The sequence below is a fragment of the Lutzomyia longipalpis genome, chromosome 3 (genome assembly GCF_024334085.1).
Source record: "Lutzomyia longipalpis isolate SR_M1_2022 chromosome 3, ASM2433408v1".
NCBI classification, from domain to species: Eukaryota; Metazoa; Arthropoda; class Insecta; order Diptera; family Psychodidae; genus Lutzomyia; species Lutzomyia longipalpis.
The window spans coordinates 11,456,772-11,483,406 of NC_074709.1; the positions used below are offsets into that span (position 1 = coordinate 11,456,772).

At 35.7% G+C, this 26,635-nt stretch overlaps 3 protein-coding genes across 22 annotated transcripts; 2 read left to right on the forward strand and 1 right to left on the reverse strand.

Annotated features, from left to right (window-relative positions):
• The first annotated feature begins 460 nt into the window (after positions 1–460).
• LOC129792099 (coiled-coil domain-containing protein 102A) lies at positions 461–4,910 on the forward strand. Of its 4 annotated transcripts, XM_055830865.1 has the most exons (11): positions 461–498; positions 568–834; positions 907–1,110; positions 1,524–1,634; positions 2,237–2,533; positions 2,594–2,633; positions 2,696–2,840; positions 2,909–3,347; positions 3,438–3,691; positions 3,818–4,307; positions 4,495–4,910. In XM_055830865.1, exons 3-11 carry the CDS (start codon positions 1,060–1,062, stop codon positions 4,501–4,503), a joined length of 1,836 nt encoding a protein of 611 aa, XP_055686840.1. In that variant the 5' UTR covers positions 461–498; positions 568–834; positions 907–1,059; the 3' UTR covers positions 4,504–4,910. The 4 variants fall into 4 exon arrangements, with proteins under 4 accessions (XP_055686840.1, XP_055686839.1, XP_055686842.1 ...); XM_055830864.1 differs by having other exon boundaries at positions 462–498; positions 2,237–2,633; XM_055830867.1 differs by lacking the exon at positions 3,818–4,307 and having other exon boundaries at positions 470–498.
• A 106-nt stretch (positions 4,911–5,016) lies between these two features.
• LOC129792078 (collagen alpha-1(I) chain) lies at positions 5,017–13,516 on the reverse strand. 2 transcript variants are annotated; one of them, XM_055830802.1, is made up of 12 exons: positions 13,216–13,516; positions 12,683–12,755; positions 10,744–10,841; positions 10,569–10,672; positions 9,080–10,483; positions 7,143–9,011; positions 7,001–7,069; positions 6,561–6,928; positions 6,299–6,498; positions 6,114–6,236; positions 5,970–6,043; positions 5,017–5,907 (listed from the first exon to the last, which is right to left on the reverse strand). In XM_055830802.1, the coding sequence occupies exons 2-12, from the start codon at positions 12,746–12,748 to the stop codon at positions 5,213–5,215; spliced, it is 5,070 nt and encodes a 1,689-aa protein (XP_055686777.1). In that variant the 5' UTR covers positions 12,749–12,755; positions 13,216–13,516; the 3' UTR covers positions 5,017–5,212. The 2 variants fall into 2 exon arrangements, with proteins under 2 accessions (XP_055686777.1, XP_055686776.1); XM_055830801.1 differs by having other exon boundaries at positions 10,744–10,847.
• A 3,170-nt stretch (positions 13,517–16,686) lies between these two features.
• On the forward strand, positions 16,687–26,497 carry LOC129792098 (longitudinals lacking protein, isoforms H/M/V). Of its 16 annotated transcripts, none has more exons than XM_055830854.1 (7): positions 16,687–16,930; positions 17,167–17,355; positions 17,812–18,316; positions 18,377–18,639; positions 18,741–18,852; positions 24,291–24,949; positions 25,469–26,497. In XM_055830854.1, the coding sequence occupies exons 2-7, from the start codon at positions 17,185–17,187 to the stop codon at positions 25,772–25,774; spliced, it is 2,016 nt and encodes a 671-aa protein (XP_055686829.1). In that variant the 5' UTR covers positions 16,687–16,930; positions 17,167–17,184; the 3' UTR covers positions 25,775–26,497. The 16 variants fall into 16 exon arrangements, with proteins under 16 accessions (XP_055686829.1, XP_055686836.1, XP_055686837.1 ...); XM_055830861.1 differs by having other exon boundaries at positions 17,812–18,063; positions 18,136–18,639; XM_055830862.1 differs by having other exon boundaries at positions 17,812–18,063; positions 18,139–18,639.
• Positions 26,498–26,635: the final 138 nt, after the last annotated feature.

The following is a 26,635-nucleotide window of genomic DNA, read 5'->3' on the forward strand; positions in this document are numbered from 1 at the left end:
TGCAAATTTTTGAGCACACTTTATGCGTTGTAATTTAATTTATTAGTTGAATGTTAAAAACATTGAAAATTTGCGGAATTTAAAATAAAAATTGTATACTCAGAGATTGATCCCTCGAAGTATGCTACAAAAATACATAAAAACAATTTGTTTGGAGCATAAATCATAATTGGGTGATAACTCAAAATATACTCGTACAAGGTTTAAGCCCAATGTGAGAGTATAGTTGGTTCTTTTCCCAACTTGGTATTCCCATCTTTGGGGAATCGCAAATAAACCATCGTGGGTATGCACGAAATGATCCGAAAGTAGACATGAGAGCAATTCAGCAGAGGTTCCACGACACCAGGCACACTACTTGGAGAATTCAGCAATCTCAGGTACAAGTAATGGGTCAGAAAGGCATTATGTTAAAATCCCAAAGTTTTCAACTAATGCAAAAAAGATTTCTCTATTTCAGGTTCTATGAAGTAGGATTGACCAAAATTTCGAACCAAAGTAAGTAAAAATTAAATTATTTGAAATTTATTTGAAGCTCAAAAAATTAATTTTTATTCCTTTTATCAGGAAAATATTTTTTTTTGAACATTCATCTCAACATAAAACAAGGCCTTGTGGCTTGAAAAGGCTGGGGCCGTAAAGCTTTAAAATAAAAAAAAAAAAAAAAAAAACATAAAACAAATCTCTATCCATGAGATCATTGTAATGTATTAGACATCTCTGAATTCTATGCTGGGATTCAGATGGCAACATTCGGGTATTTTTGTACACATTATTAATGGAAAAGTCCAAACATTGAAGAGAATCACCAAAGTTTGTATATAAAATGAAAACGTAAGAATATATCTGTTCTTTATATTTAATGATTGATAATAAATCTAATATTCTTATGCTCACTTTTTACAGTAAATTTCTGGATGAATGGTACGCATAAGAGTCTACAAAAGATATTTAAAAGAGTAGTCGGCAATCATAAATTCCCAAATAATTTATTTTAAATGAAAAATTCTCAAAAGAATAGAACGGAAAAATTGGAGTAAAAATTGAAATTCAAACACAATGGAAGCACAGGTGCCAAAGCAAGAGAATGGAACATTATCCACGGAAGAGGTAATGTCCTAATAAGTAAAAAAAAATCCTAGAATGTAGGGGCGTCAGTTTTATTCAATCAAATTTTTGATAAATATATTAAGAATTTAATTTAGAATAAGAATATATTAGTTCCTAACACAGTCGAACTTATGATTAAGTTCATTAAAGAGTCAAGCATTGCCAGACGTATTAGGGTTATTCTAGTATTAGGAATGAGGTGTTGGTAAAATTTACCAATTTACCAATTACCAACTTCTTGTTTTGCTATTTTTTTATTTAGTTTTCTTACCTCGTTTAAGCATTTTATTTGAATAGTAGTTTTTCTTTTTAATTTTAATTTGATCTTGAAAATCTTTTTTTTTTAATTAAATAAATAGTTACAAAGTAAAATACAAGAAATAAAATATATTACCAAATATGATATATTGCAGTTGCAGAGGCAACGAGAACTGGATGAACTGCGTGCGAGGGCGAGTCAAATGGAAAAAACCATGAAGTGGTGGTCAGACTGTACGGCAAACTGGAGGGAAAAATGGAGTAAGGTGAGATTAAAAAATTTTACAATAAATAAGCTTTAACACTAAATTGAAAGCTCAAAAGCTCACTCAAAATATTCTTAAAGAATCCACAAATAAAAATCAAAAATTTTCTAATTAAAAAAAAAATCATTTGTACGACAAAGGGCAATGCTTTACCTTTGCGTGTTATTACAACTTTTCTATCCCTTCTTAATAGACTTTTAGTTAGGAATTCTTATTAAATCCATTCTTTATGACATGACATAAATGTTGATGGACATTAATGTTACTTGGCATCGTGTGCACGCTATAAAATAGGAGAAAGTTGTATCAATATTCAAATTGTGGATTTTTCCTAACAAATCTGAAAATAAAATCTCCTTTAGTTGTTTGCCAATAGTCATAGGGTTAAGAAGTTAATACAAAACATATAAGTATAGAATAAAAAAATGAAAACCAATTCAGAGGCAATCAATGAGATTTTAGAGTCAATCCTTGAATCATTTACAATTATCCCGGATACTCAAGATGTTATTCCGGATCTTGTTGTACCCCTTGATTCGGATTCTCCGGTGGCAAAAGTTATTTATCACTGGTTAAAATTTTGGGCTCTCTCTTATCCACAGGTACGTACGGAGAGAAATAAGGCACGCGATGAGGCAAAGCAATTGCGTACGAGTCTGGAGGCGGCTATTAAGGAGTCCACATCGTATAAAAAGGAAAAAACAGAACTTGAAATGCAAATTAATCAGCTGAAGAAGGAAATGGAAAAGATCCATATGCTTCTTATGAAGCATGCTGGTCAATTCCACAAGAGTGGGCTTGAAACGTCGGATGAACCCCTTGATTTGGGCAATCGTGACAATGAGAGTCCCGATATATCTTCGGATGGTCTTAAGAATGTAAATAACGAGGATGGATTGGTAATCAAAAGTGATTATACTCAATTTAGAGACTCAGATATTGAGACATGTATGTTGCAGGGGGCTACATCGAAGGTATTAAATGACCAAGAGGATAATGGTAAGATATGCGAACAAAATGGATTTTATTCTTTAACAATATAAATTTTTAAAATTCTGCAGATGATCAAAGCACCGAAGAACGGAAGCTGATACAGCAATTATTCAAAGGTGAGGAAGGTGATGACGATGAATACTTTAAGGACAAACTATCACTGCTGAATATTCGTCTTGATGAAGCGTATCAAACGATTGAAAGAGAAAAGGAGTAAGAAATTTTTTTTGCATTAATTTTAGAATTTTGCAAATCAATGGAAATAATTTTCTTTCTCACAGAGAAAAGGTGGAATATCAGAAAAATGTGGAAAAACTTGCAAATGAAGTTCGAGATTTAAAGGTAAAATGCGAAGAATTGCGCCTATCTAAGCAGGATGCTGTCCGTGAATTGCTTACCCTTCAAGAGCAACATAGGGCAGAAGTGCGAATATCCAATAACACCCTTCAAGATGAAGTTAATGCGAGAGAATCCTTGGAGAGGCGTCTCTGTGAAGTACGTATGGAATTGGAAAGGATGCAGGCAGAAAATGCCGCTGAATGGGGTAAAAGGGAGCGTCTGGAAACGGATAAATTAATGCTGGAGCGAGATAATAAGAAGCTACGCAGTGAATTGCGAGATTTTCAGGAACGCGTTGATCGTCGTGGACGATCCCTTTTGCCATCTACATTTGATTTAGAGCTGCGTAATTTACAGCAAGAATTAGTGGAAAGAAATAAGGTAAAAAGGTCATTTCTTTCAAGAACTTTTTAATCAAAATTTTAATTATTCGATATTAATAAAATTCTTCTTTTCTTGCAATTGTTGCAGGAAATTTCAGACTTGAGACATTCTCATGGAAAATTGAAGAAACTTCTATCTGAATCAAATACAGAGTTGGGGCATGCAGTACGGCGTGCTGAACAGTATGAATGTGAAGTGAAACGCTTAAGGGCGCGCATTGAGGAGCTCAAGCGTGAATTGGCTCGAGTTGAAGATGAATTGGATTTAGCATGCAATCAAGTGAGAAAACTTCAAAGAACAAATGAAGAACTCAATGGTGGGGAAAATTTGCAAGTTAACAGGTAAGATTTTTAAAATTTTTATTTAAAAAAAAATGCCTTATTTATCAAAAAATGTTCTTTCTTCACTGGACGCTGCTTTTATTGATTTACTTGTTTACAAATCAAAAATTTTCAATATGATATTAGAAGTTCAACAAGTCCTAAAACTCAATCATTTTCATACAAACCAAATATAAATGATTTGAGACAACTATTTGATGATTCTAAACGCGGTGGTATTGATTATCGGGGTGGTTTTCCACCCACAAAGGGTCAAGTAGTTGATAGTAAGGGTCAACAAATTCCCCAATCAATGTTTGATGCAAAAGGATCCTTTCTAGAAAGTGAGAATAGCCTAGATGGGCGTCACAATAAGAACAATATGTTTGACTTTGAGCGGGCAAAGCAAAAATTTGATAAAAGTGGAAAATTATCATCGAAAAATAGTTCTTGTGGGAGTAGAAATGCATCATCATCTGGGAGGAAATTCACAGAATCTCTAAGTACAGATTTGGGCATCTCCAAGCACAATTTTAATGAAACAGTTCAATTTTTCGATGAGAATCTTCGTAAAAAAGATGGAAGTTATATGAAAACTAGTCTTAATCTCGATGATTTGAAAATTTCTGATGATGAAGTGAGTAAATATTGAATATCTAGTTAAATGTGTGTGTGCGTGTGAAAATTAAGAAAACCGAAAGGGTTAAGATTCATATAGGTTTGAATAATGTCCTTTGTCTTACTTTGAATAAATATTAAATAGTTATATTAAATTCTTTAATTTAGAAAACACTCTTTAAGATATTTTTTTTATACTTTCACAGGTTGTCTAAACCAGAAATACCGATGGATCCATTAGAAGAAGGAAATGATGGGAGTAAGAATTAGCATTTTCTGTGTATTCAATTTATCAGTATTTATCAGTAGGTTGTAGTACATTGTCAAATTGCCATTAAATGTAATGATTACATTTAAATTAGGAAGTTAGACTCTTGAAAAAAGAATTCTTTGACTGATTTTTTATTTTAAAAAAATCCTTTTTTAAGTCCCAATATAATATGATTTTTTGAACATTTTTTTTCGATTTAAATTATAATGTTTCAATCTTAATCTTATCAATGCAGATCAATATTAGAATAAGATATATACTTACCTAATGTTTGTCGTGTGATTATTGCATTCCTGTAAAAGACAATTTTATGCTAAAAAAAAATGAATAAAAATAAATAAATATCCTCCATAACTGATATCTCTCTTCTTTCTTACCTTTTTCATTTCTTTTCGTCAATTTTTCCTGAAAAATCTTTAAAATTATGCCAGAACAATATAAAATAAAAAAACGTAACTTTTAAAATAAAAATTGTTTAATTTTTCACGTATAAAGAAAAAAAATGAGTCCAACAACATTAAGTTCCATTATTCAAAATATATATTTTGTTAATTTATTAGTAAAATAAAAAAAAGAAATATTTTTCAATTCCTTGGTCGTTGGCAGTTATTGAATGTTTATGGTTCTAAAAAAGAAGAAGGAAAAGAATTTAATCAGCATTTCCCATTTGCGGGTGCCTTTGGGCGGCATATCTTGCTGCGTCCATTTGATCCATAAACAATGTTGCAAGAGAAGGTAAAATATCCACATGTGGATGACTTTGTATAATACGTGGAAGCAAAATTCTTCGTTTCTGCTGGTGGTCTTTTTGTGTCATCTATGCTTCCTGTCACGGATTTGGTGACTGTAACATAACTATCGGGATTTTTGCCATTATTTCCGAGTTTTGTATTCACTTCGTGGTGCTTTGAGGGGAGGAATCTTGTTGTGAATTTCTTTGGCTCCACCGTAGGAGCTGCTGATGTTGTCCGGCTATTTCTCGAACCATCTTGGGGATTTTCAACTTTCCCATTAAAGCCTTCGGGTATTTTTTCTGTAGTCGACGGATAGTACTGCGTTCGTCCGTTTTGCTTCTGGAACACGCGGAAGTTATCCGTTCCAACGACCGTAGCTTGTTGCTTTTGATTCTCAAATGTTTGGCTAAATGTATGAATGGGATTGGAGGAGGAAGTAGTTGATGTTGGTACTGATTCAGCATTATTGCCACCATTGGAAGGTTTATGTTCTGATGGAGCAGATTTGGCTTCTGGTATTGTCTCGTAATCCTCTTCATCACTGTACTCATCTTCGTACTCATCTATTTCATCTTCAGCTACATTTGATGCCGTATTATTGGGTAATTGATATGCTAAAATAAAATATATTAAAAATTAGAAAAAAAAATTGTTTTTTTAATTAAAAATTACTTACAAACACTTTGGTGGGATGCTCTTAATTTTAAATCGGCTGCATTAGATGCTAAATTAGCTCCAGGAAGGGATTCTCTGAAATAAAATATTTATTATTGAAGATATTTTTGCTTGAAAGTTTTAATTTAGAAAAAAAAGCTCAAACCTATTTGATTTTTGAAATTGATCTATTGTTTGGAAAAGAGCTCGATTTTGCTCTCTGTATTGATTCACCTGCTCCTTTGTCCCAGAAGCTCCTTGGGCAGCTCCATGATATGAAATGCCATATCTACATAAAAAAATAAATATTATTTTATACATGAATAAAATAAAGAAAAGGTAAATACTCACTTAAAGTTTCCATTTATTTGAGATTGACTCTGCCCTGAGTAAGAAGATGCCTGTGCTGATGCTTGGCCACCTCCATTGAATACTGAGTGTTGCCCTGCAGAGCCACCATCTGGTCGAAAACCAATTTGTGCCTGTGAAGATGTCTGTCCAGGTCCACTGGATTGTGCATCAGCTAATCCACCTCGTTCATTTGCTTGTACCTACAAAAAATATTATTTTTTACAATTTATTGAAAAATTAGGAAACTTTTTTTTAAACTTACCTCAGATTGACTTTCATGATTAACGCCACCAGTTTGAGATGATGCCGAAGTACCTCCAGTTTTCTCATTTACTGACACTTGAGATTGAGATTTAGCACTTCCACCACTACCTTGGGCAGAACTCATGGCACCATCCTTATTGCCAGTCACCTGAGCCTGTGCCGCACGATCTTTGTCCGAAGTTTGAGCATTTGCACTGAATGTTCCACCTGAACTATACGATCCAGATACTTGAGTTTGTGCTACGCCACCATGACGCTTTCCTTGAGCACTAGCTGTAGCTTCGCCATCCTTTACTGCTGTTTCCGATTGTGCAAAAGCATCATCATCACCAACACCACCTGCATGCTGGCCAACTTGCAAAAGTCCTGAAAAATATTTTTTAAAAGGAAATGTTGAAGTTTTAGTAAACAATTTTTAAAGTATTGTATGATACTGACCTCCTCCAGGAATATAGCCTCCAGGATATAAGCCTGCATATTGTCCAGGATATTGGTCACCTCCATATCCTACATAAATAAATTTTCAAATTAATTTGATATTAAATTTAAATTTTATTTTATTTCAGATACAAAAACTTACCAGGATATTGCCCAGCACCGCTTCCTCCAATAGCTCCACTTCCACTGCCAGATTGTCCTAATCCTCCGGGATATTGTCCTGTTCCTACACCTCCTGGTCCTACACCTCCAATTCCACCACCAGGTTGACCAATTCCTCCAGGATATTGTCCTGTTCCGATTCCACCTGGACCAACACCACCAATTCCACCTGGTTGGCCTATTCCTGAGGGATATGGTCCAGTTCCGATTCCACTACCAGGTTGGCCAATTCCTGATGGGTATTGTCCTGTTCCACCTCCACCAATTCCACTACCTGGGTAACCGATTCCTCCAGGATATTGTCCAGTTCCACTTCCTGGCTTCCCAGTCCCTCCAGGATATTGTCCTGTTCCAATTCCACCGGGGCCAACACTTCCAGTTCCACCTCCTGGTTGCCCAATTCCTCCCGGATATTGTCCTGTTCCTATTCCTCCTGGGCCAACACCACCTCCTGGTTGCCCGATTCCTCCGGGATATTGTCCTGTTCCTATTCCTCCTGGACCAACACCTCCAGTTCCTGGTTGTCCTATTCCTCCAGGATATTGTCCTTGTCCAATGCCTCCAGTTCCACCTCCTGTTTGCCCGATTCCTCCGGGATATTGCCCTGTTCCAATTCCCCCGGGGCCAACACCACCTCCTGGTTGCCCGATTCCTCCCGGATATTGTCCTGTTCCTATTCCTCCTGGGCCAACACCTCCAGTTCCACTTCCTGGTTGTCCAATCCCTCCTGGATATTGTCCTGTTCCAATTCCCCCGGGGCCAACACCACCTCCTGGTTGCCCGATTCCTCCCGGATATTGTCCTGTTCCTATTCCTCCTGGGCCAACACCTCCAGTTCCACTTCCTGGTTGTCCTATTCCTCCCGGATATTGTCCTGTTCCTATTCCTCCTGGGCCAACACCACCTCCTGGTTGCCCGATTCCTCCTGGATATTGTCCAGTTCCTATTCCTCCTGGGCCAACACCTCCAGTTCCACTTCCTGGTTGTCCTATTCCTCCAGGATATTGTCCTGTTCCGATGCCTCCAGTTCCACCTCCTGTTTGCCCGATTCCTCCGGGATATTGCCCTGTTCCAATTCCCCCGGGACCAACACCTCCAGTTCCACCTCCTGGTTGTCCTATTCCTCCAGGATATTGTCCTGTTCCTATTCCTCCAGGTCCACCTGGTTGACCTCCAGGATATTGCCCTGGGCCAGCACCTCCAGTTCCACCGCCTGGTTGCCCGATTCCTCCGGGATATTGCCCTGTTCCAATTCCCCCGGGGCCAACACCTCCAGTTCCACCTCCTGGCTGTCCAATCCCTCCAGGATATTGTCCTGTTCCTATTCCTCCAGGTCCACCTGGTTGACCTCCAGGATATTGTCCTGTTCCAATTCCCCCAGGGCCAGCACCTCCAGTTCCACCTCCTGGTTGCCCGATTCCTCCGGGATATTGCCCAGATCCTATTCCTCCACTGCCTGGTTGCCCTCCAGGATATTGTCCTGTCCCTATTCCTCCAGGTCCACCTGGTTGACCTCCAGGATATTGTCCTGCAGTACCTCCTCCTGTTCCCACAGTTCCTGAGCCTGTTCCACCAGTTCCAATTCCTCCTTGTCCTGCTACTCCTGGCTGATATGGATACCCAGTTTGACTGCCTGGTTGTTGAATTATTTGCCCAGGTTTGGATGGAATATATTGAGCTGATATTTGTGGAGTTGCACCTCCTGGACAACTAATAGTTAAGCAAAGAATTGTTGGAGATCCAGTTGGTGATCCTTTTGGGCTCCATAGAGTAATATCACCTGATCCAAGTCCAGGAATTGTTCCAGAGGGTCCAAGGATAATTTCAGCACCACCAGGAGCAGATCCTCCTACAAATATATTTTTTCATTTTAATTCTTTTTAATAGCAATTACAATAAATTATTTCTCAAGCTTACCTAGTCGATTACCGTCCTGATCTAAAATTCCTGGCCTTCCCGATGGTTCTCCTGCCTGTTGCAAATTTCCACTTCCTCCTGTTCCATATCCAGGATATCCTGAACCACCTGTTTGTGGGTATTCAGATCCAGTTGCAGATCCTCCGGGTCTAGTTGTAGAATAATCAGGTCCTTTGGGAACACCAGATCCTTGACCAGGAGCACCTGTATATCCGGGACCATATCCATTGCCTCTTGGTAATCCTTGTCCAGGCACCCCAGAAACTCCCGGAGAAAATCCTGAACCCCCAGGACCAGATGAACCACCTGGGCCGTAAGAACCACCAGGACCAGCTGAACCCCCAGGGCCAGATGAAGCACCTGGGCCGTAAGAACCACCAGGACCAGCTGAACCCCCAGGGCCAGATGAACCCCCAGGGCCGTATGAACCACCAGGGCCGTATGAACCGCCAGGACCAGATGAGCCTCCAGGGCCGTATGAACCCCCAGGACCAGCTGAACCACCTGGGCCAGCTGAACCTCCAGGACCGTATGAACCCCCAGGACCAGCTGAACCACCTGGGCCAGCTGAACCTCCAGGACCGTATGAACTCCCAGGACCAGCTGAACCACCTGGGCCAGCTGAACCTCCAGGGCCAGCTGAAGCACCATTTCCATGAAGTCCCGGAGTGTATCCAGGACGCTGACCTGGTCCTGTTTCAGTAATACGTTGGCCAGGAAATGAAGATCCAGGTCCAAAAGTACCTCCTTGTGTACCATCTCTTATTTGACTGCCTGGTGTTAATTTATCTAAATCTGTTCTTCCACTTCCAGGGACGCCAGGTGTTCCATTTCCATTTAAACCATTTGTCTTTCTTCCAGGTGCTCCATTGTATCCTGGTTGCAATTGACCACCAATTCCACTACCAGGTTGCCCAGGAGACAGTGTTCCCTGGTCTGGACCAGTATAAGAACCACCAGCTCCACCCAATGCTCCACTTCCGGGTTGATATCCTGGTTGTGTAAGTCTACCCTGTGGAGAACCACCTCCTAAATCGTGCTTTCCCGTACTTCCACCAGGCTGATATCCACCTGGTTGATAACCACCAGGCTGATAGCCACCAGGTTGATATCCAGTGGATGATAGACCTCCATCATATCCATCTCGTGATCCTCCAGGAATTCCAGTTTGTGAATCAGGCCACTGCCTGCCATCAGGTAATTGGAGTCTATCAATAATTGGTCGTCCTTGAGAGTCCACCTGTATGCCCGTTCTACCATTTACACCTGGCTGAAGCAGAGGATCAGGACGTCTACCATCGAAAGCTCCACCATAGCCACCACTTCCGCCTGCTCCCCCAAAGCAGTCGCCACAATCACCCCCTGCAGATTGACTTTGAGCCTGTCCCATGCCATTGGAGCCGGCTATTTGAAGAAAAAAAAAATCACAGAAAAATTCATATCAACATAGCATAAAAAGAAAATCATTTCTGCCACATTGATCACTCACCCACGTATGCACGTGTTCCATGTTGAGTAGCTTCCGCTTCAGCTTTTCCCTCATTTTGTGCATTGCCAAAATTTACATATTGCGATTGTGTCTGTCCACGGTGGCTATATTGGATAGCAGATAAAAGGCAAATTGTAAATTAAACAAAAAAAATTATTTTTGGATGGTCACTCACTAGCCCCTTCCGTAAGCATCACGCCTAAATCTGTTGCCATCTTGGAGAAGCGACGCAATGTGCTCTGGACTTCCCACAACCGCATTTGGGTCAGCTTGCTGAGCCTCATGAAAGCATGCGTGTATTTATTTTATCAGTAACCATAAGATCATAAAAATTGTTTGTGTACACTACGGATGGATTAAGGGCTAGGGTATGTTCTCTTTTATTTTTTGCTCACTAATTGTATTATGTACAATACATTATATATAGACACTGCTATCTAAGTAGTTTCGGGAGAGAGAAAAAAGTCTTGAAATTTATTCGTTATAGTGACGAAATAATTCAATGAATGTAGTACATTTGTAGCAAATCTCAATCACTATATACTATACATATGTAAGCACATTATTTATTGATATAATGTATCGAGAATTGTTATAAACCGCCATTGATTTTTATCAATCACTTTGGACATTAATTAATTTCTCACTATATATGCACAATGTGGTGTAAATAGAATGAGAAAAGAGTGAAGATGTAAAGAATTTTAATACATATCAAAGGGAATGGGAGAAACATAACGATGCAGCATTACTCCCATGGAAATATGGAATCATAATGCGAAATACAGCCAAAGAAATTTAAGTGCTTCCACTTTATTTTTTTGTTTATTGCTCAACTACCAAAAACGAAAAGGGCAGTTTCAAAATTGTGTATACACATAACAAATTTATTTGTCTGTACAATTAATTACTTTGTTGAGCTCTCTATCTAATAAAACACGCTCTTCGATATGTTTTCTCTGGAGGATTCTTCGCATATCTTCTCTCAATGCAATTTGGTCTCAAATATTATTTAATTTACAAAATAATAAAAAACGTTTTGAATTAGGTAAAGTTTAGCGCAACAATGTTTTATGTTAATCAAAGGAAAGAAAAATGATTGACGTTGCTACATAAAACACTTGTATGTATTTACGTACACATGATGATAAAAGATGACTCTTCACTCTAAATACAATAAATTAGTGGATCTGATAGGTCTGTGAGAACAATCGTCATTGACCTCTTGATGTGTTATATTCTCGCTCACTATACTGCACTTATCATGTTTTAACCGTTTTATGTATACAGATTTGAGCATAAAAATCTTTAGTGAGAGAGCTCTTCCCAATTTGAAGCATGATATGTGTTTAGTAGAGAAAAATTTTTTACTATCACAGTAAAAACAATTAACCCATTTTACAGAATATTTCAGTATATACAACACCTACAAAGTTATATGTAGAAAAATCTAAGAATAGATTTTTTGGCGCAAAAGGAATCGTTTATTTATTGAAGTTTGAAAATGGATAATTTTATAAGTGAGAATTTCTCATCATCAAGACAAAGCACCAAATGATGTGTGGAATCATTCGCGCTTGAAGCCTCTTTTCTAATTTATTTGTATTTCTCACATGAACACATTTTGGTGATGCTCTTTGCGGGAAGTTGGGAGCATCGTTTCCTGCTGCTAATTATATTATGGTAAAAACTTATTTTTTTAAGGAATTTTCAATTAAGAATTTTCACTGTAAATGTATTAAGTATAAAGAAATCTTTTCAAATTAAAAAGATCGTTATTAACCCTTGGAGGATTTTACTAGCAATATTTAACATTTAATGATAAATTCTGCACCTGTGTGTAAGGAAGTTCAATTACTTCAAGTTCGTCGGAAGAAAACTCGGAAAAACATTTTTTTTTATGAGAAAATTATGATCGAAGTTTCCAAGTTAGAAATATCGATCTCCCAAGGGTTAATATACCTAATTTATCCTTTTAGCTGTGATTCTTTCGTTATTAATTAAATTTCCACTAAATTTTCATCGCGCAGAGTTTTCCTCTAGCCCGTGAAGACATTACAAAAATTGCTTAGGTATCTACCTCGTAAACTTGATACATTATTAATTAGTCTTACCGGATAAATTGCACATTTTCCAAGATGAAAAATCAGGGCGGTGAATACCAGAAATAAAAGTCTCATTGCACGCCTAGAAAAAAAAGAAGATGGAGTGGGAATCTTTTTGTAAGGTCCGGAAATTAACAGAGAGACAAAGATTACGCCTAAAATTGATGAAAATATGTGTATAATGAGGAAGATCAACGAAACATCATGAATTTTTGTTACAAATATTCGCACAGAAATCAAATACACGATTTGCGGCTCCAAAAGGGTTATCTTGTCACCTCCTTATCATTTTGTCTTTAATTTTTTTAAATACATAAATAACCATACATTAGGAACACATTCAATATCATGGGGCACATAATAGAAAATCTTTCTTTAGAGTTTTTTGAACAAGTTTTTTCTTCTTTGATAGTCACACATATTTCATTCACTTGAATTTATTTTACTATACTTAATTTTATTCATCCAATTTCAATTTAAAAAAAAATATCATTCATTAGAGGGGAAATTTATTTGTACATAAATGAATTTTCAAATCTTACCTCAACTTTTCTCAATAACTTTTGTGCAAAGAAAAGTTTTCCAATTTTAATCACTCACATGAAATTTCCAAAATCTAATTCATATGAACACTTTTAAAATTATAAAAGAAAAACTCTTTATGTGTCCTTTCTTATGTATGTTATAGCACTTCAATAAGCTCCATGAATTAGATTAATAGAGAAAATGAAATATATATAACACAAGCACTATTCAATGAGAAGAAGCAAAGAGGAATAAGAAATAAAAAAAAAACTTTAGAAGAAAAGGAGATGTGACTGTTCAGAGGAACAGTTCAGTAACAAGTGAAATGAATATTCCTTGTACTGGACGCAAATACTATGTCTGGTTAGCCTGGGGAACGCGAGATATTCGACTTCTGACCCATTTCAGTTCGTTAAGTCCCCACTTCTACAATTTTTAATTCCTCCATTTTCAATTACACAGACATCCCATATTATGTACATTACAAACATACATATATATGCCCATTTAAACGCAGTCGATATATTTTCCTTCATGATTATTCGATCTGTTTTTCTCTTTTCCCATTTCTCCCATCATGCTCCATCATTCCATAAAACACAACTCGAGTTGACATACTCCCTGAGAGCTGACTGAGTATTTTTTTCTCTGTGCTTAAGTATTTTTTCTTTTTAACAATTAAAAAAATATTAATTATGGCTTTAAGAAAAATTAATAGAAAAGTGCAAGAAAATTGGAAAATTATTCAAGAGAATTTAATCAGATATTTTCAAGCAGATTAACTTTTATTTTATTGTTAAAATCGATTTTTACGGACTTAGAAAAAAGGGATTAAGCATAGAGATTTTTCTGATAACTTTTCTTTGAGTTCCAGCCCAACAAACCATTGATAGTTGCCTAAACGTTGCGCGGAGTTACATTTACTACAATGCAACCATGCCTAACGGTATATATCTGCGTTGCCTCGAAGTAGATGGTCAATAGATATCTGCGTTGCCGCAACTAGTAATCTCAACGTTGCAAAACTCTGAAATATCCTTTCCCGTATACCATCTCGCAACTAAAATTTTTTGAAACAAAAATGTTTCAAAAAATATTTCAAAACATTCCGCTGTCATAAATGGAGGGAAATATGGTACACACTCATAATAATCATATGGCGTCCATATTCCCATCATAATAAATGACAAACTCTAATGGATAATTTATATTATTTAATAATAGAGTTTTTAGATTTTTTCCAAATGAAAAAAAAATATGCCATGCGGTTCTACCGTCATGAAATCGCCTCAAAGGAACTTAAATGATGCTCCCATTTCAATTTTCTTAATTTTTTTAACCAAAAAATAATTTTTTTTAGGGGTCAAAAATTTAATTTTTTTAAATTAATTATTTAAACACAAGTAATGCACCCAACTATCCCTAAGAAAGCCTTCCCACATCATTTTGGGCTCCCAATTGCTCGGAATAATGAAATAAAAATCAACTTTTTTATGCCGTCGGCCATGTTAGATATTTTTTGCAACTCTGAGGCAACGATGCAGCAACCTTTGCAACAACGTTGTAAAATGATTCAGTAGCAACCCACCAGGGCGGCGCTAGTTTTGCTGTTTGTAAACATAAATGAAAGAGACAGACTCATTTTTTTCTATTCCGCTCTCTGTCTGTTTTGGGTTATTTCTCGCGATAGACGCGCCCCTTGCGGTGAAAGGCGCAACATAGGCACAAAACGTGCTTGGGTTGCGCCGGCATACCCTGATGCAACGTTTAAGCAACTAAATAAATTATATTTAATAAAATTAACAATTTTTGATAAATTATCAATAAAAAATTATTATTTTAGGGATAAGTAATGCATAAAACTCATTTAGAGTCCAAAAAAACTTAAATTTCAAGGAAAAATTGATCTCTTTCGAATTTTTATTGCAACTAGCGCAACGTTGATATATACTTTCCTGCAACTATTTTTAAGGTGATTTTTTCAAAGTTAATTATTTTGCTTAAAATTCAGATTTTAGTGTGTTTTTAGGTAAATTATTCTTTGAGAAGTTGTAGAAAAGACTTTAGAATGCAAAAACACTTAAATTTTTCAAGTTATTGAAATAATAAAGAAAATCTTGCAACTTTGGCAACATCGCGATAAAGTATACTGCATCGTTTTCCATGCAACCATATTCGCAACTTTAGCAACTAAGAAGTAAACTCTCTTGCAACGTTGCTTCAGAGTTTCCAAAGTTAAAGTTGCAAGGTGTTTGTTGGGAGGGATGTCAAGGATGTCAAGGAAAATTTTTAATGAAAAAAAATCGGCGCCTTGTAATGGAGAATTTTAATGAATTTATTGCAAAGTTTGGTTCAAATTGATCGTTAAAGGAATATAATTTAAATTAATCTTCTAACCCTTCGAACCAATTAATCTTTGGTAAAAAAAAATTGTAATTCCAAAGAAACTTCACAGGAAATAATACATTTTTTATATTAAGAAAGGAGCTTATTCAAGCATATATGAGTTTTGTTCTGGGTCAAAGAAACAATTATGTGCTTTATCCTTTCTTTAGGAAATCCAAAATGGTTAAGAAATCTAAAAGTTGAGTTTAATTGAAATTAAATGAAAAATTAATAATTAATATTTTTAATTATATAATTATATAAAATTATATAATTAAAAATATATAAATTTTTATTTATGTTAATATATTTTTTAAATTTTGTATTAATTAATTTTTTCCTAATTTGGGAAAAGAAATATAACGGATTTTTTTTAAAAATAAAAGCCAACCAATATCTCAGTAGAAACCTAATAGTCGTTTCCGAGTAACCTAGCAAGTGTTCCTGATAAACCTTACAAGTTCCCCGATAAACCCAAAGAAGCATTCTCGAAGAAGCTTTCATGCAAGTCGTTGAGCAGCCATTTTGATTTAGACTCGTAGTTAATGCTCACGCTAGAGCACTATTGTAATCGATTGGTTTTTATATTTCTACATGGTAAAAATTTCATTTTGTTCTCTATTATTCAGTTTTGCTTATTGGAAAGTGCAAGAAGAGATTTTATTAGTTTAAGAACGTTAAAGAAAAACTATTATTAGTAAATTACTTTATTTCCTAAATGGGCAAAGCCATACAAAATTAATAGCTTAGAAAGCTTAGAAATAATAATTTAATTAATCAATTTTCTTGTTTTTGATTAATTTATTTATCATATATAAAAAAATACATTTCATTTAAATATTTTTACAGTTCTGAAGTGGTGAACGATTCTTCCTCTTTAGATTATGGCTTCAAAATTGTAAGATCTTCGTTTTGTATTACTTTGGAGGCTCTGTGTCGCAATAGAGGCATAATATGTTATCTTGAATAATAATTTTTTTTCTTATAAAAAAAAAGTTAATCAAAAAAAATATATATGAAGATTTGTTATAAAGTCAACGTAATGAGCACATCGCTGGCATCGTTGGGTTCGAGATGTGAGCATTCGGCCGAGTCTTTTGCCCTTTCATCAGTCTATTTTCACGTTCGTAGCTTCATTCGGAGCCATATTTTCCACGGGATATTTTTCACAGAATTTCACCAAAAGGGTGTGTGAAAAACGCCGTGAAAATACGAAAATTGTACGCTAAAGTGTGTCAATGAGAGTTTGAGTGTTTTTCAACGTGTCCAGCGTGTGGTTTTATGAGAAAATTCGTAAAATATTGCTGGGTGACGTCATAGGTTCAAGGTCTTCAAGAAGCCAGAGAGGTAAAATTTTCACACCAAAATACTCCAACATAAACTTGTGGAAATGCAAAATAGAATTATTTAAATTGTTTCGTGGGAATTTAGCTGCAAAAGGGCGGAGGAAAGAAAAGTTGGTGGACACTGGGAATGATTGAAATTCTAATAATTTTGATATTGGAAAGAGCTTTTTGTGCCACTTTTCTTCTTGCATTGGGTCTCCTCATTTCACGCGTCTTCTCTTTCTCTCTTCCTCACAGTAGGCCAATGCAGTGAAAATGTCCGTTCAACAATTTTGTTTGCGCTGGAATAATCACCAGCCCAATTTTATTTCGGTCTTCTCGTCCCTCCTGCACAATGAAACCCTCGTGGATGTCACCCTGGCGGCGGATGGGAGTCAGCTACAAGCCCACAAAGTCGTTCTGTCTGCCTGTAGCACCTACTTTGAAGTGAGTATGGACAAACCTATATTATATACATATGTATGCTATGTATGTATATAGCTTGCTTCTTTTTACTCCCGGAAATTTTTATATATAGTACGAGTATATATAATTCTTATACTAAAATAACAAAAATAAAGAAGAAAAAAATTTTTTTTTTATTGAAAATTGAGAGAATTTGTTTTCTAGACAATTTTTAAACATTTTTTTTTTGAAAATAATTTTATAATAAGCATCATTTCAGAAGATGAAAGTGTAAGTAAATCAAACTTTTGTTTTCCAAGGTGGTGCAAGAATAAATTCCAACTGGAGATTCTACTCAATGATGTATCCCTTCGTGTACATCACTGTATTTCACCCTCCAGACAATTTTTCTTTGAAAACTTTTAATTTTTTTTATTTACAAGAAAAATGATCAATTTTTGCAAATTAAAAAAAATTAAATTTGTATTTTTTTTTCAGAGCCTGTTCACAACGAATCCTTGCCGCCATCCAATAGTCATCCTCAAGGATGTTCGGTACAGTGATTTAAAAACATTGGTGGACTTTATGTACTATGGTGAAGTGAATGTGTCACAGGAACGGCTGCCGCATATAATAAAAACAGCAGAGATGCTCAAGATAAAGGGCCTGGCGGAAATGTCAGATGCTGCATCCCTTAGTAAATCGGAGAGCAAGTCCTCATCATCAGACACTGAGACATTGACGACAAATGTAATTGTGAATGATGATGGTGAGTCGTTATGGCGCACATCGCATACTCAACATTCTCTCCTCCATCGGCAGCAGGCAACGCAATCTACGGCAGGTGGGACGTCGCAGCAGCAACAGCAGCAGCAGCAGCAGCAGCAACAGCAGCAACAACAGGCGCCCCAGCAGACGGCACACATTCACAGCCGGAGGACACCGTCGCCGGCAACAATGTCACCGGCTGCACGCCGGAAGCGTCTACGAAAATCATCCACCGGTATGCCAGAGTATCCAATACGTAAGGAACATTACGTAACTGATGATGACTTCCGCCCAGGTTCGGGCTCAGTGTCCACAGCCGATCGTACATCCGGGGAGGAGCACAGCAACCTCGAGGGTGGCCCCAGTGGTACCTCAACCATACACATGTCGCACATGGATCCCATGTCCTTTGCAACGGCCAGCAATCTCACGTCCACCATCAGTAATGCACGAATTATAAAGGATTCCCCCAGTTCTGATACGGAACAACCGCAGCATGAAACATCGCAGGAGAGTGTCGATGAGCAAGGATCTGTACAGCATCATTCTATTGTTGTGGTAAGTTAAACATTTTCCCCTTAAAATTAAAGAAAAATTCAATAAATTCTCTCAATTTCTTTTTTTTATTTGTTTTCGTCTCTTTTTGGTGTATAAAAAAGAAGTCTGACACTGATCTGGATCATGTGTCACAGCCGATGCCTTTGGACATTACTGGATCATCATCATCTGGTCAGGGTCCATCAGTTTCTCAGGCACAGTCTCAGCATTCTGGTACGTATACACAATTACTTATTTTTTAAAAAAAAAACATTAATTTAGAGATGGGAAAGAGACTATTATCGTGTTGTAAAAACTACCCCAAATCGTTCCTGTTCACTGAATTTCTCACAACATACGATATTTATAGTAATACCTATACATACCACCTTCCACGCGTGATAATAACTTACCTGTGAAAGAAGAAAAAAAATTCTCTGTTCAATATATTTTACCTGTTTCTGCATAAACATTAATAAATAATTTAATGATGAAAAGAGGCGCGATAAATACAAAAAAAAAACAGAGGGAATTTTATGTATATAAAGTGCAGTGAAGACTATAAAAGTATATAGTTTCTATTGCAAAATATGCGTAAAGTATATAGCACACACATTGTTCTCCATTTCGTTTAATTCAATTTAAAATTGTAAATTAAATTAAATTTTCTTCACTAAATTTTATTTATTTACTTCGACAAAATAACATTTTTTTTTATCCTAAAGAAATTAAAAAAAAAGATTAAACTAAAATTACGTCAAGTTTGGAGGATACTTGATGAGGCAGGAAAAGAAATAATAATAAAAAATGTGTTAAGTGTTACGTCTTCTACTTTTTTTTATTATCTGTAAAACTGCTTTTAGCTTGAATGTAAACTTATAATTTGATGAAGTGTTGGATGGGAGTGATATGAGAAACAAAAAAAAAGAAGAAAGAAAAATAAAACAGAAACAATTGTCAATCCAATTGCGATCTGGGAAAAGGCGAGAGCTTGTAATCGATCCGTTCAATTTGCTATTAAATACATTTTGAAACTAAATAGTTATACAATTTATTGGACAAAAACTATTCTAGTCTTATTTTCTTAATTTTTATCTTTATTTTTTGTTAAATTAGTTCCTAATTCGCATTTTAGCCTAAACATTACGTGAAAAAGGGATTACCGGGCAATTGGGTGTCTTTAAATGCAATGTTAATGTAAAAAAAGTAAGAAAAAATAGCTGATAAATTTAAATTGAATGCATGAATACAGACTTCCATCTAATAAAATATTTTACTTTGAATTCTTCTTCAAAAAAGATTGATATTTTGTTTAGCATTGTATTAAAAGACACTTTATTTATTTAATTTTTTCCTAATAATAAATATAAACTGCAAAGTTCAATCACTTCACTGCAACACTACTTGAAAGAAAATATATCTTTAAAAAAAACGCGCGTAATAAATTTCTAAAGAGATGAAATGAAGAAAAAAAAAGAGATGTTGTATAGTAAGTTAATGAGAAAGTCATTTAAGTATGTTTTCTCAATGAAATTACTTACTTGGCATTAAAGAAAAAAAAAAAGAATTGTGAAGCAAAGATATGGGAGAAAGTGGAAAAGACAAAAATCTCATCCTGAAAAAGAGAGAAAAAAACATTTGGAACTTTAGAATCAAATATTTAGAAGAAATTTAAAAAAAAAAAAGAAAGAAAGGAGATCGTAAACTAAAACTAGCTCTCGTTTTTTCCTTCTCCCAGGTGTGCAATGGACAGTTGTTGAATCAAGCTATCCCCGTTTTGCCCTGTCATCGTGCCCCACGAATATTGGCATGAGCGGAGCAACGCACAACCATCCGGACGATGGGCATCAGCAGCAGGGTGGAAATGGAGCCAATGGGAATAGTACAAATCAACCGACGGCGGCAGGAACGACGGCATCCGGTGGTGGTGGTGGAGCAGCTAGTAGTGGTGAGAGTGCTGGTGCATCCTCGTCCTCAGTTCACATGACACAGTATCAGGGTTCCACGTATCCTACACAAATAATCTCCGTTAATAATTACTCACAACCCTTGTCGACACCAACATCGCCCCAGGGGGAGACATCGCTTGTTCAAAGTGTCTATAGTCAGGGTACAACACCCAATCAATCCCCAATAAATACAAAGCAGCAACAACAGCAGCAACAGCAACAGGCATCAACTGGTACGCCGGCACCGCAGAAGAGGAAACGTTCCGTCAATCCGCAGGGTGATGAGAATTTCATTCGTGCCCTAGAAGCTGTACGATACGGTGGTATTGGCTTCTGCAAGGCAGCAAGACTATTTGGTGTGAACAATCGTACACTGTGGTTGGAGTATAAGAAACGCGGCTACCCCATTAGTAGGCCAAGTATCAAAAGTCGCATTAAATTGGAGCCCAATGTCTCCCCGCAGCCACCCCCAACGCCAACAAATGAGGAGAATACAATGGAAAATTATGAACATATCGCCCAACCGACTATTAATATGCCCATTTCGAGTACTACCACGGCAGCAACACCGGAAACACCCACCTCGGCACCCATTATGTGCCCCCCACATGCCCATCCTATGGGTGTAATGAGTTTCCTCGATACGCGCCACGTTGAATTCCCATCGGTGCATCCAATGGCACGACAGAGGTACCCCGATACGCCAGTTAACGTCAATCCTTCAGCCATGAATCTACAGGGCCTCAATTTTAACACAATGTAAATTCCCCCCTCCTTCTTCGTCTTTTCTCTGTGTGATGAAGGAGTTGCAAAATTCATTTTGAAAAAAAAAAAGAAGAAAATACTTGAAATACCACCAGTTAAATTATCCTGTAAAAAAAAGAAGCCACGACATTGGAAAGAAGCCCAAACAAGCAGACCTATCTATCCCTTTTTGATGGGGGTAGGTGTACAAAATAATAAATTTTGAGACAAATTTCTCCGACGAAAAATGATAACAAAGGAGACTTTAGGAGGACAGAAATCCTTCCGGAAGAAGAAGAAGGAAAAAGAAGAGTCCAGTAAAAAGTTGTAAATGTTGAAATTTGTGGGAAATTGTGAAAAAGTAGAGGAAAAATCTAAAAAGTCCTCCAATATACCGCTGAGCGAGATATTAACGCAATTCGCCAAAATTAGACTTTACTGATCGCTGAGGAAGACGCGCAAACTGCGTCGAAAGCTCCAGAGGTAGTTGTTTTAATTCGGCTGGATTAAGACGCGGGTTTCCTGCCAACACTTCCGGAAAGAGTTCTGTGCTCCTAAAGTCTCCTTTGTCAACATAATAAAGGCAAAAATAAATAAATAAACAAAACCAACTGGTACCTAACATCAAGAGAGAAATAGTGCTGAAAACTCACAACATCTGTTTGACTCTGAAACAGTAAAAGAAAAATTTACTTACAGAAGAAAATACTAATTAATTAATTAATAAATTAAAGAAAGTAATGTGAATAATGAAGATATTTTTTATCATCTTCCTTTTTTATGTTTATCCCATGCCATACTATTATATATATTAGAAAATATATATGATATCTTGTAATCTACATGTAGGAAAAGAGGTAGGCAAAAAAACCGGAGGATATATTTCACACACAATTAAACTCTTTTAAAATACAATTAATAATTATAGATTTATGCCACTCTTAAGTGTAGGTAAAAGATGTAGGTTGTAGGCCACAATGTAAAAAAGAAAAAAAATGCTATATAGAAAGGTATAAAGATCCTTCCTCGGTGAAATTGTTCTCTCTCTTAATTTTTGTTTTTGAGAAAAAAATTCTTTTTTTTTTGTTTATTTTGAAAAGTCAACTGAAAAAAATTAACTTCCTTTTGAGAATTTGAGAGGGAAGAGAAAAGAAATTGAGAAGGATAAATAATTAATTTTCTTTTGGCTAAAAAAATTAGCCTAAATGGAAATCAATCTCTATGTTATTGGAGAAGTGTAAAAAAAATATTTAGATTTTTTATTTTACTATATTTAATCGTGAGATTATTGATTTATGTGGTAGTGCAAAATATATTTGTAAAAAAATGTCAGAGTACTCATTCCTGAGCTAATGTACTGTTTTTTATTATTCTGTCTATTGTGTAAAAAAATCAAAGAACAATATTTGTTTAGTCACTTTTTTTTTGTCTTTTCAATTAATATTATGTATACTAACATGTTTTTTTCTCTTTTTTTAATTAATGTGTACTTGTATGAAAGAAATGAAGAGAAAAGTGAATGCATGTGAATAGAAATGTATAGGCTAATTCAAGTACTATTTATGCACACTAAATTAGATAAAAATTAATTAAAAAAAAGAAAAGAAACTTTTAGAATAAAATAAATAGGGCTAAAAAGAATGTGGAAACTACCTACCTTAAAAAAGAAAAGTAAATAAAATAATGAATGAAGAATATTTCTCAATGTGAATTGCAAGCTAGCACATTTTAGTGTTATCGTATACAAAAAAAATCTTTCTTTTCTTATTATATAGCTTCACTGTGGCCATAAAAGGGGATTTTTTTCTAGTTCTACCGTGGGGTGGGAAAGAGTGAAGAGTATGAGTATATAAAGAGGAAGTTTAGTAAAGAAGAAGAATATTTTCTTGCAACAACTTCACTTTGCATTCACAATCTGAAATATTTATAGTGGAGTATACATAGAAATTAAAACGAATTTTTCACTGAAAGAGTAGTTTAATATTGTAGTGTATTTCTTCTAAATAATTAAACAAAAAAAAGATAAATGAAGGTACGAAAGAATAAAAGAAAAGAATAGGATTGTTGGTAAAAGTGAAGCTCCTGCAGTAGCTGTGATTCTTATACGTTTAACCATCATTTTCCATTGAAGAACGTCAAAGACGATCAAAAAAATAATTTTATTTTAACCTTCTGCTAGTCTATTAAACCACCTAAATGATTTTAAAAGTTATTCGTTGTACATTTCTTTTGTATTTCTTCAACAATCTCAAGTTAAAAAAATTTCGCAAAGAAAATTCAACTAAAAGCCCCCAATATTTATCCAGTGAGTCATAAGAATCGCAGCTGAAAAAAAAATTGAATGAAGAAAGAAAAAATAAATAAATAAGGAGCTTAGAAAAGGAACAAAAATACCCAAAAAATGGTTAAAAGTTCTCAAAGACTTGAGTAACGTGGATAATGTGTGTATAGAGATGAAAAGAAAGCGCCACAAGTAAAAAAAAAAAAAAACAAGTAAGAAATTCATGCGTGTACATAATGTATTACTGAATGTTTTAAACTAATTTCTCATTTAAAAGAAAAGAGATGAGAGAAAAATATTAAGAAATAGGGCATTCGTGTTTAAAACTAAGAAAAAGAAAATTTATTAATACAAGCTATAGTTACAGAATAATGAAAATAAGTTTAAAAATAATAAAAGAAAAGTAATATTAAGTGTGAGATGCATAGGAGAACAATAATGTAAAAAAAAAAACAAGCAAATGGAGGTGGGACAGATAGATCCTTCCGCGAGGTAAAAAAAAAACGAACAACATTGAGTAGAATATTATGTAATCAAGTTTTAATTACATATTAAAAATATCACAATTGAAAAAAAAATTAAAGAGTTTTTCATTATCTTTTAAAAGAATTTTTATTAATTTTTAATTAAATTGGGGGATTGTTTTATTTATTTTTTAATTTCTTTTAAATGATTTTCTTTTGAATCTTTTTCAACAGGTCTTTCGGTATCAAAGAGTCTCGTGACAACGTCTACATCGACTATGGGTAGTAAACGAGGGAGATTGCTAATTAGGCAGCCGCGTATAAAGAAGGAGAGCGATGCCATGTCCAGCCAAGCCAGCCCAGAGCCGGACATTGTATCGGATTTGAGTTATGCACACCATTTGCTGCGTGTACCACCGCAGAAGATTGAGCGGCATGCATCGGAACCAGCACCGGGAGCTGGATCGCCGCATTTACTTTCGGTACCGTCTGTTGGATCAGCTGCTGGTGCTTATCTCGTTAAGCAACACTCCCATCCACTGCTACCGAGCCAATCATCCCCGCCTACGATACCTTTTCCGCTCCAGCGACAACTCTCGCATCCCGCGAGTGCCACAATGACAACGCTAACGCCATCGCCACCAATTGAATCCCCGGGGCCGTCCAGTGCACCACCGGTAACACTCTCCAGCCATCTCACGCACTTTATTGCCACAACGCTTAAGGGAACATCCGAGGAGGTTCTTTCGTCCGCGGATATTCCTACACCCTCAACAAGTCGTGTACGCACCCTGTCGCCCACTGTTCTCATTGTACCCGAAACAGCACCTGAACCCCTTGCCGCCATTCGTGTTAAATCCGAGGAACTTCAGCGCTCTGCGTCGTCGCCCCAGGTGAGCTTTTTTTTAATTAATTAAATTTCAATTAAGGTGGTTCTCTTGGGCAAATTGTTGGAATTGACATATCTTAACATCTTCATTTTCCTTGGAGTTTTTCTTTTTGGTTTTCCGATATTGGCCACATTTGAAGAGTAAAAAAAATCACTTCGCCACCTTAAGTGTAACACCATCTTGTGATTTTCCGCCTTTTTCACTGGATGAATTTTGATGGGGTAGAAAGCACATGAAAGAGGAAATACCAATGCAGACTTTGTTGGAACAGAATTTTGAATTTCCATTCTGCGGCTGAGAAAAATGGAAAAAACGTCTAAAAATCATGCTTTTTATGATATTTTTCTGCAAATTTACGTAGCGTCACTTGAAAATTTTCTCCGCCATTTTTCTTTTTGGCCTACTACGATTTTCCTAATTCCCAAATCTATATCATATTAGTACAGAAAAGCCTACTTGGTTTCCAATAGGAATAATTTGAAAGAAAAATTTTTAAATGAATACCTAATAATCCTTCTTCAGGTCAAGACACGCGACTTCTCCTTGGATAACCCACGCTCTAGCCACTGCCCCGTGGTACGTCCGGGTCCTGCACTTGGGTGCAACTTCTGCTGGAACACAATCGATGCACATGGACGCATCTTGAGGAGGAAAACCAAATATCACTGCCCCGAGTGCCAGACGAACCTGTGCATTGTGCCGTGCTTCCAGGAGTACCATGAGCGTCAATCGTCATCTGGTGGGGATGATGGAAGTGGCAATACTAGCAAAAGTACACAAACATCCGTAGCTACACTGAGGCATTTCCCAAAGACAGGCTCAATATAAATTTAAAATGAAAAAAAAGGAATAGCGCTCCTACAGGGAGGAGATGCATTAAGAGGTACATAATTATATTTACTACCTATATATAAATTTAAAAAAAAAGAAAAGAAAATTGCTGTAGTTTTTGTCAATTTTGGATATAAAATATTTTATTTTTTGACCTCCTCTGTATCAACACAAATGAATAACTTATTGCACCACATCAATGCCCGTGAAAGATAAATAAGATCATGTTGTGTCTTATTTTTCTTGCATTTTATTGCCATCCTTCTTAAATTTTATTTTCATAAATATCCCGATTAAAAAAAAATAATACAAAAGAAATTATTAAATGTTCGAAAGCAGAGAAAAAATCAGAATTTTCTGCTTTTTAAGTGTTGAGCAACTTAAAGAAAAAAATATCATCAATAGACAAAAAAAAATAATAAAATTATAGTTTAACGAAGAGAAAAAGTATATTAGTAAGTGTTGAGTATATTAAAAAAAAAAAAAGAAAATTTGAAGGACAGAGAAGATAAATTTTTCTCTTATATTTTCCTAAATGTGTATCTGGTATAAAAATATTTAAATGAAAATTGCTGAAGAATCATTGACAAAGAGAAGATTTTAAAGAAAAAAAAAGAACTATTCTGATACTAAAACAAGATGACATTTTTTGAGAGCTAAAAAGAGAATATTATATATAAATAGGTAATATTGTAAAGAAAAGAAAATTTGTAAAATGTATTTATAACCATATTTCATTCACAATTCGTTCTCTCCTCTAATTTCTTTCTCTAAATCCGTTTTTCCCCACCATCAATTGCAAAACTATATTTGAAGTACACAATAGGTACCTTAAAAGGAGTTTATCCCCTTTTTATT

Excerpts from the sequence above, each read along its gene's own strand:
- LOC129792099 (XM_055830864.1), top strand. The coding sequence starts at position 1,060 with ATGGAAGCACAGGTGCCAAAGCAAGAGAATGGAACATTATCCACGGAA. Across the intron at positions 1,635-2,236 it reads GGAGGGAAAAATGGAGTAAG|GTACGTACGGAGAGAAATAA; the intron begins GTGAGATTAAAA and ends TCTTATCCACAG. Across the intron at positions 3,692-3,817 it reads GAAAATTTGCAAGTTAACAG|AAGTTCAACAAGTCCTAAAA; the intron begins GTAAGATTTTTA and ends ATATGATATTAG.
- LOC129792078 (XM_055830801.1), bottom strand. The coding sequence starts at position 12,748 with ATGAGACTTTTATTTCTGGTATTCACCGCCCTGATTTTTCATCTTGGA. Across the intron at positions 10,484-10,568 it reads TGGAACACGTGCATACGTGG|CCGGCTCCAATGGCATGGGA; the intron begins GTGAGTGATCAA and ends TTCTTCAAATAG. Across the intron at positions 6,044-6,113 it reads CAATTTCAAAAATCAAATAG|AGAATCCCTTCCTGGAGCTA; the intron begins GTTTGAGCTTTT and ends ATTTTATTTCAG.
- LOC129792098 (XM_055830846.1), top strand. The coding sequence starts at position 17,185 with ATGTCCGTTCAACAATTTTGTTTGCGCTGGAATAATCACCAGCCCAAT. Across the intron at positions 18,640-18,740 it reads AGCATCATTCTATTGTTGTG|AAGTCTGACACTGATCTGGA; the intron begins GTAAGTTAAACA and ends TGTATAAAAAAG. Across the intron at positions 18,853-20,356 it reads GGCACAGTCTCAGCATTCTG|GTGTGCAATGGACAGTTGTT; the intron begins GTACGTATACAC and ends TCCTTCTCCCAG.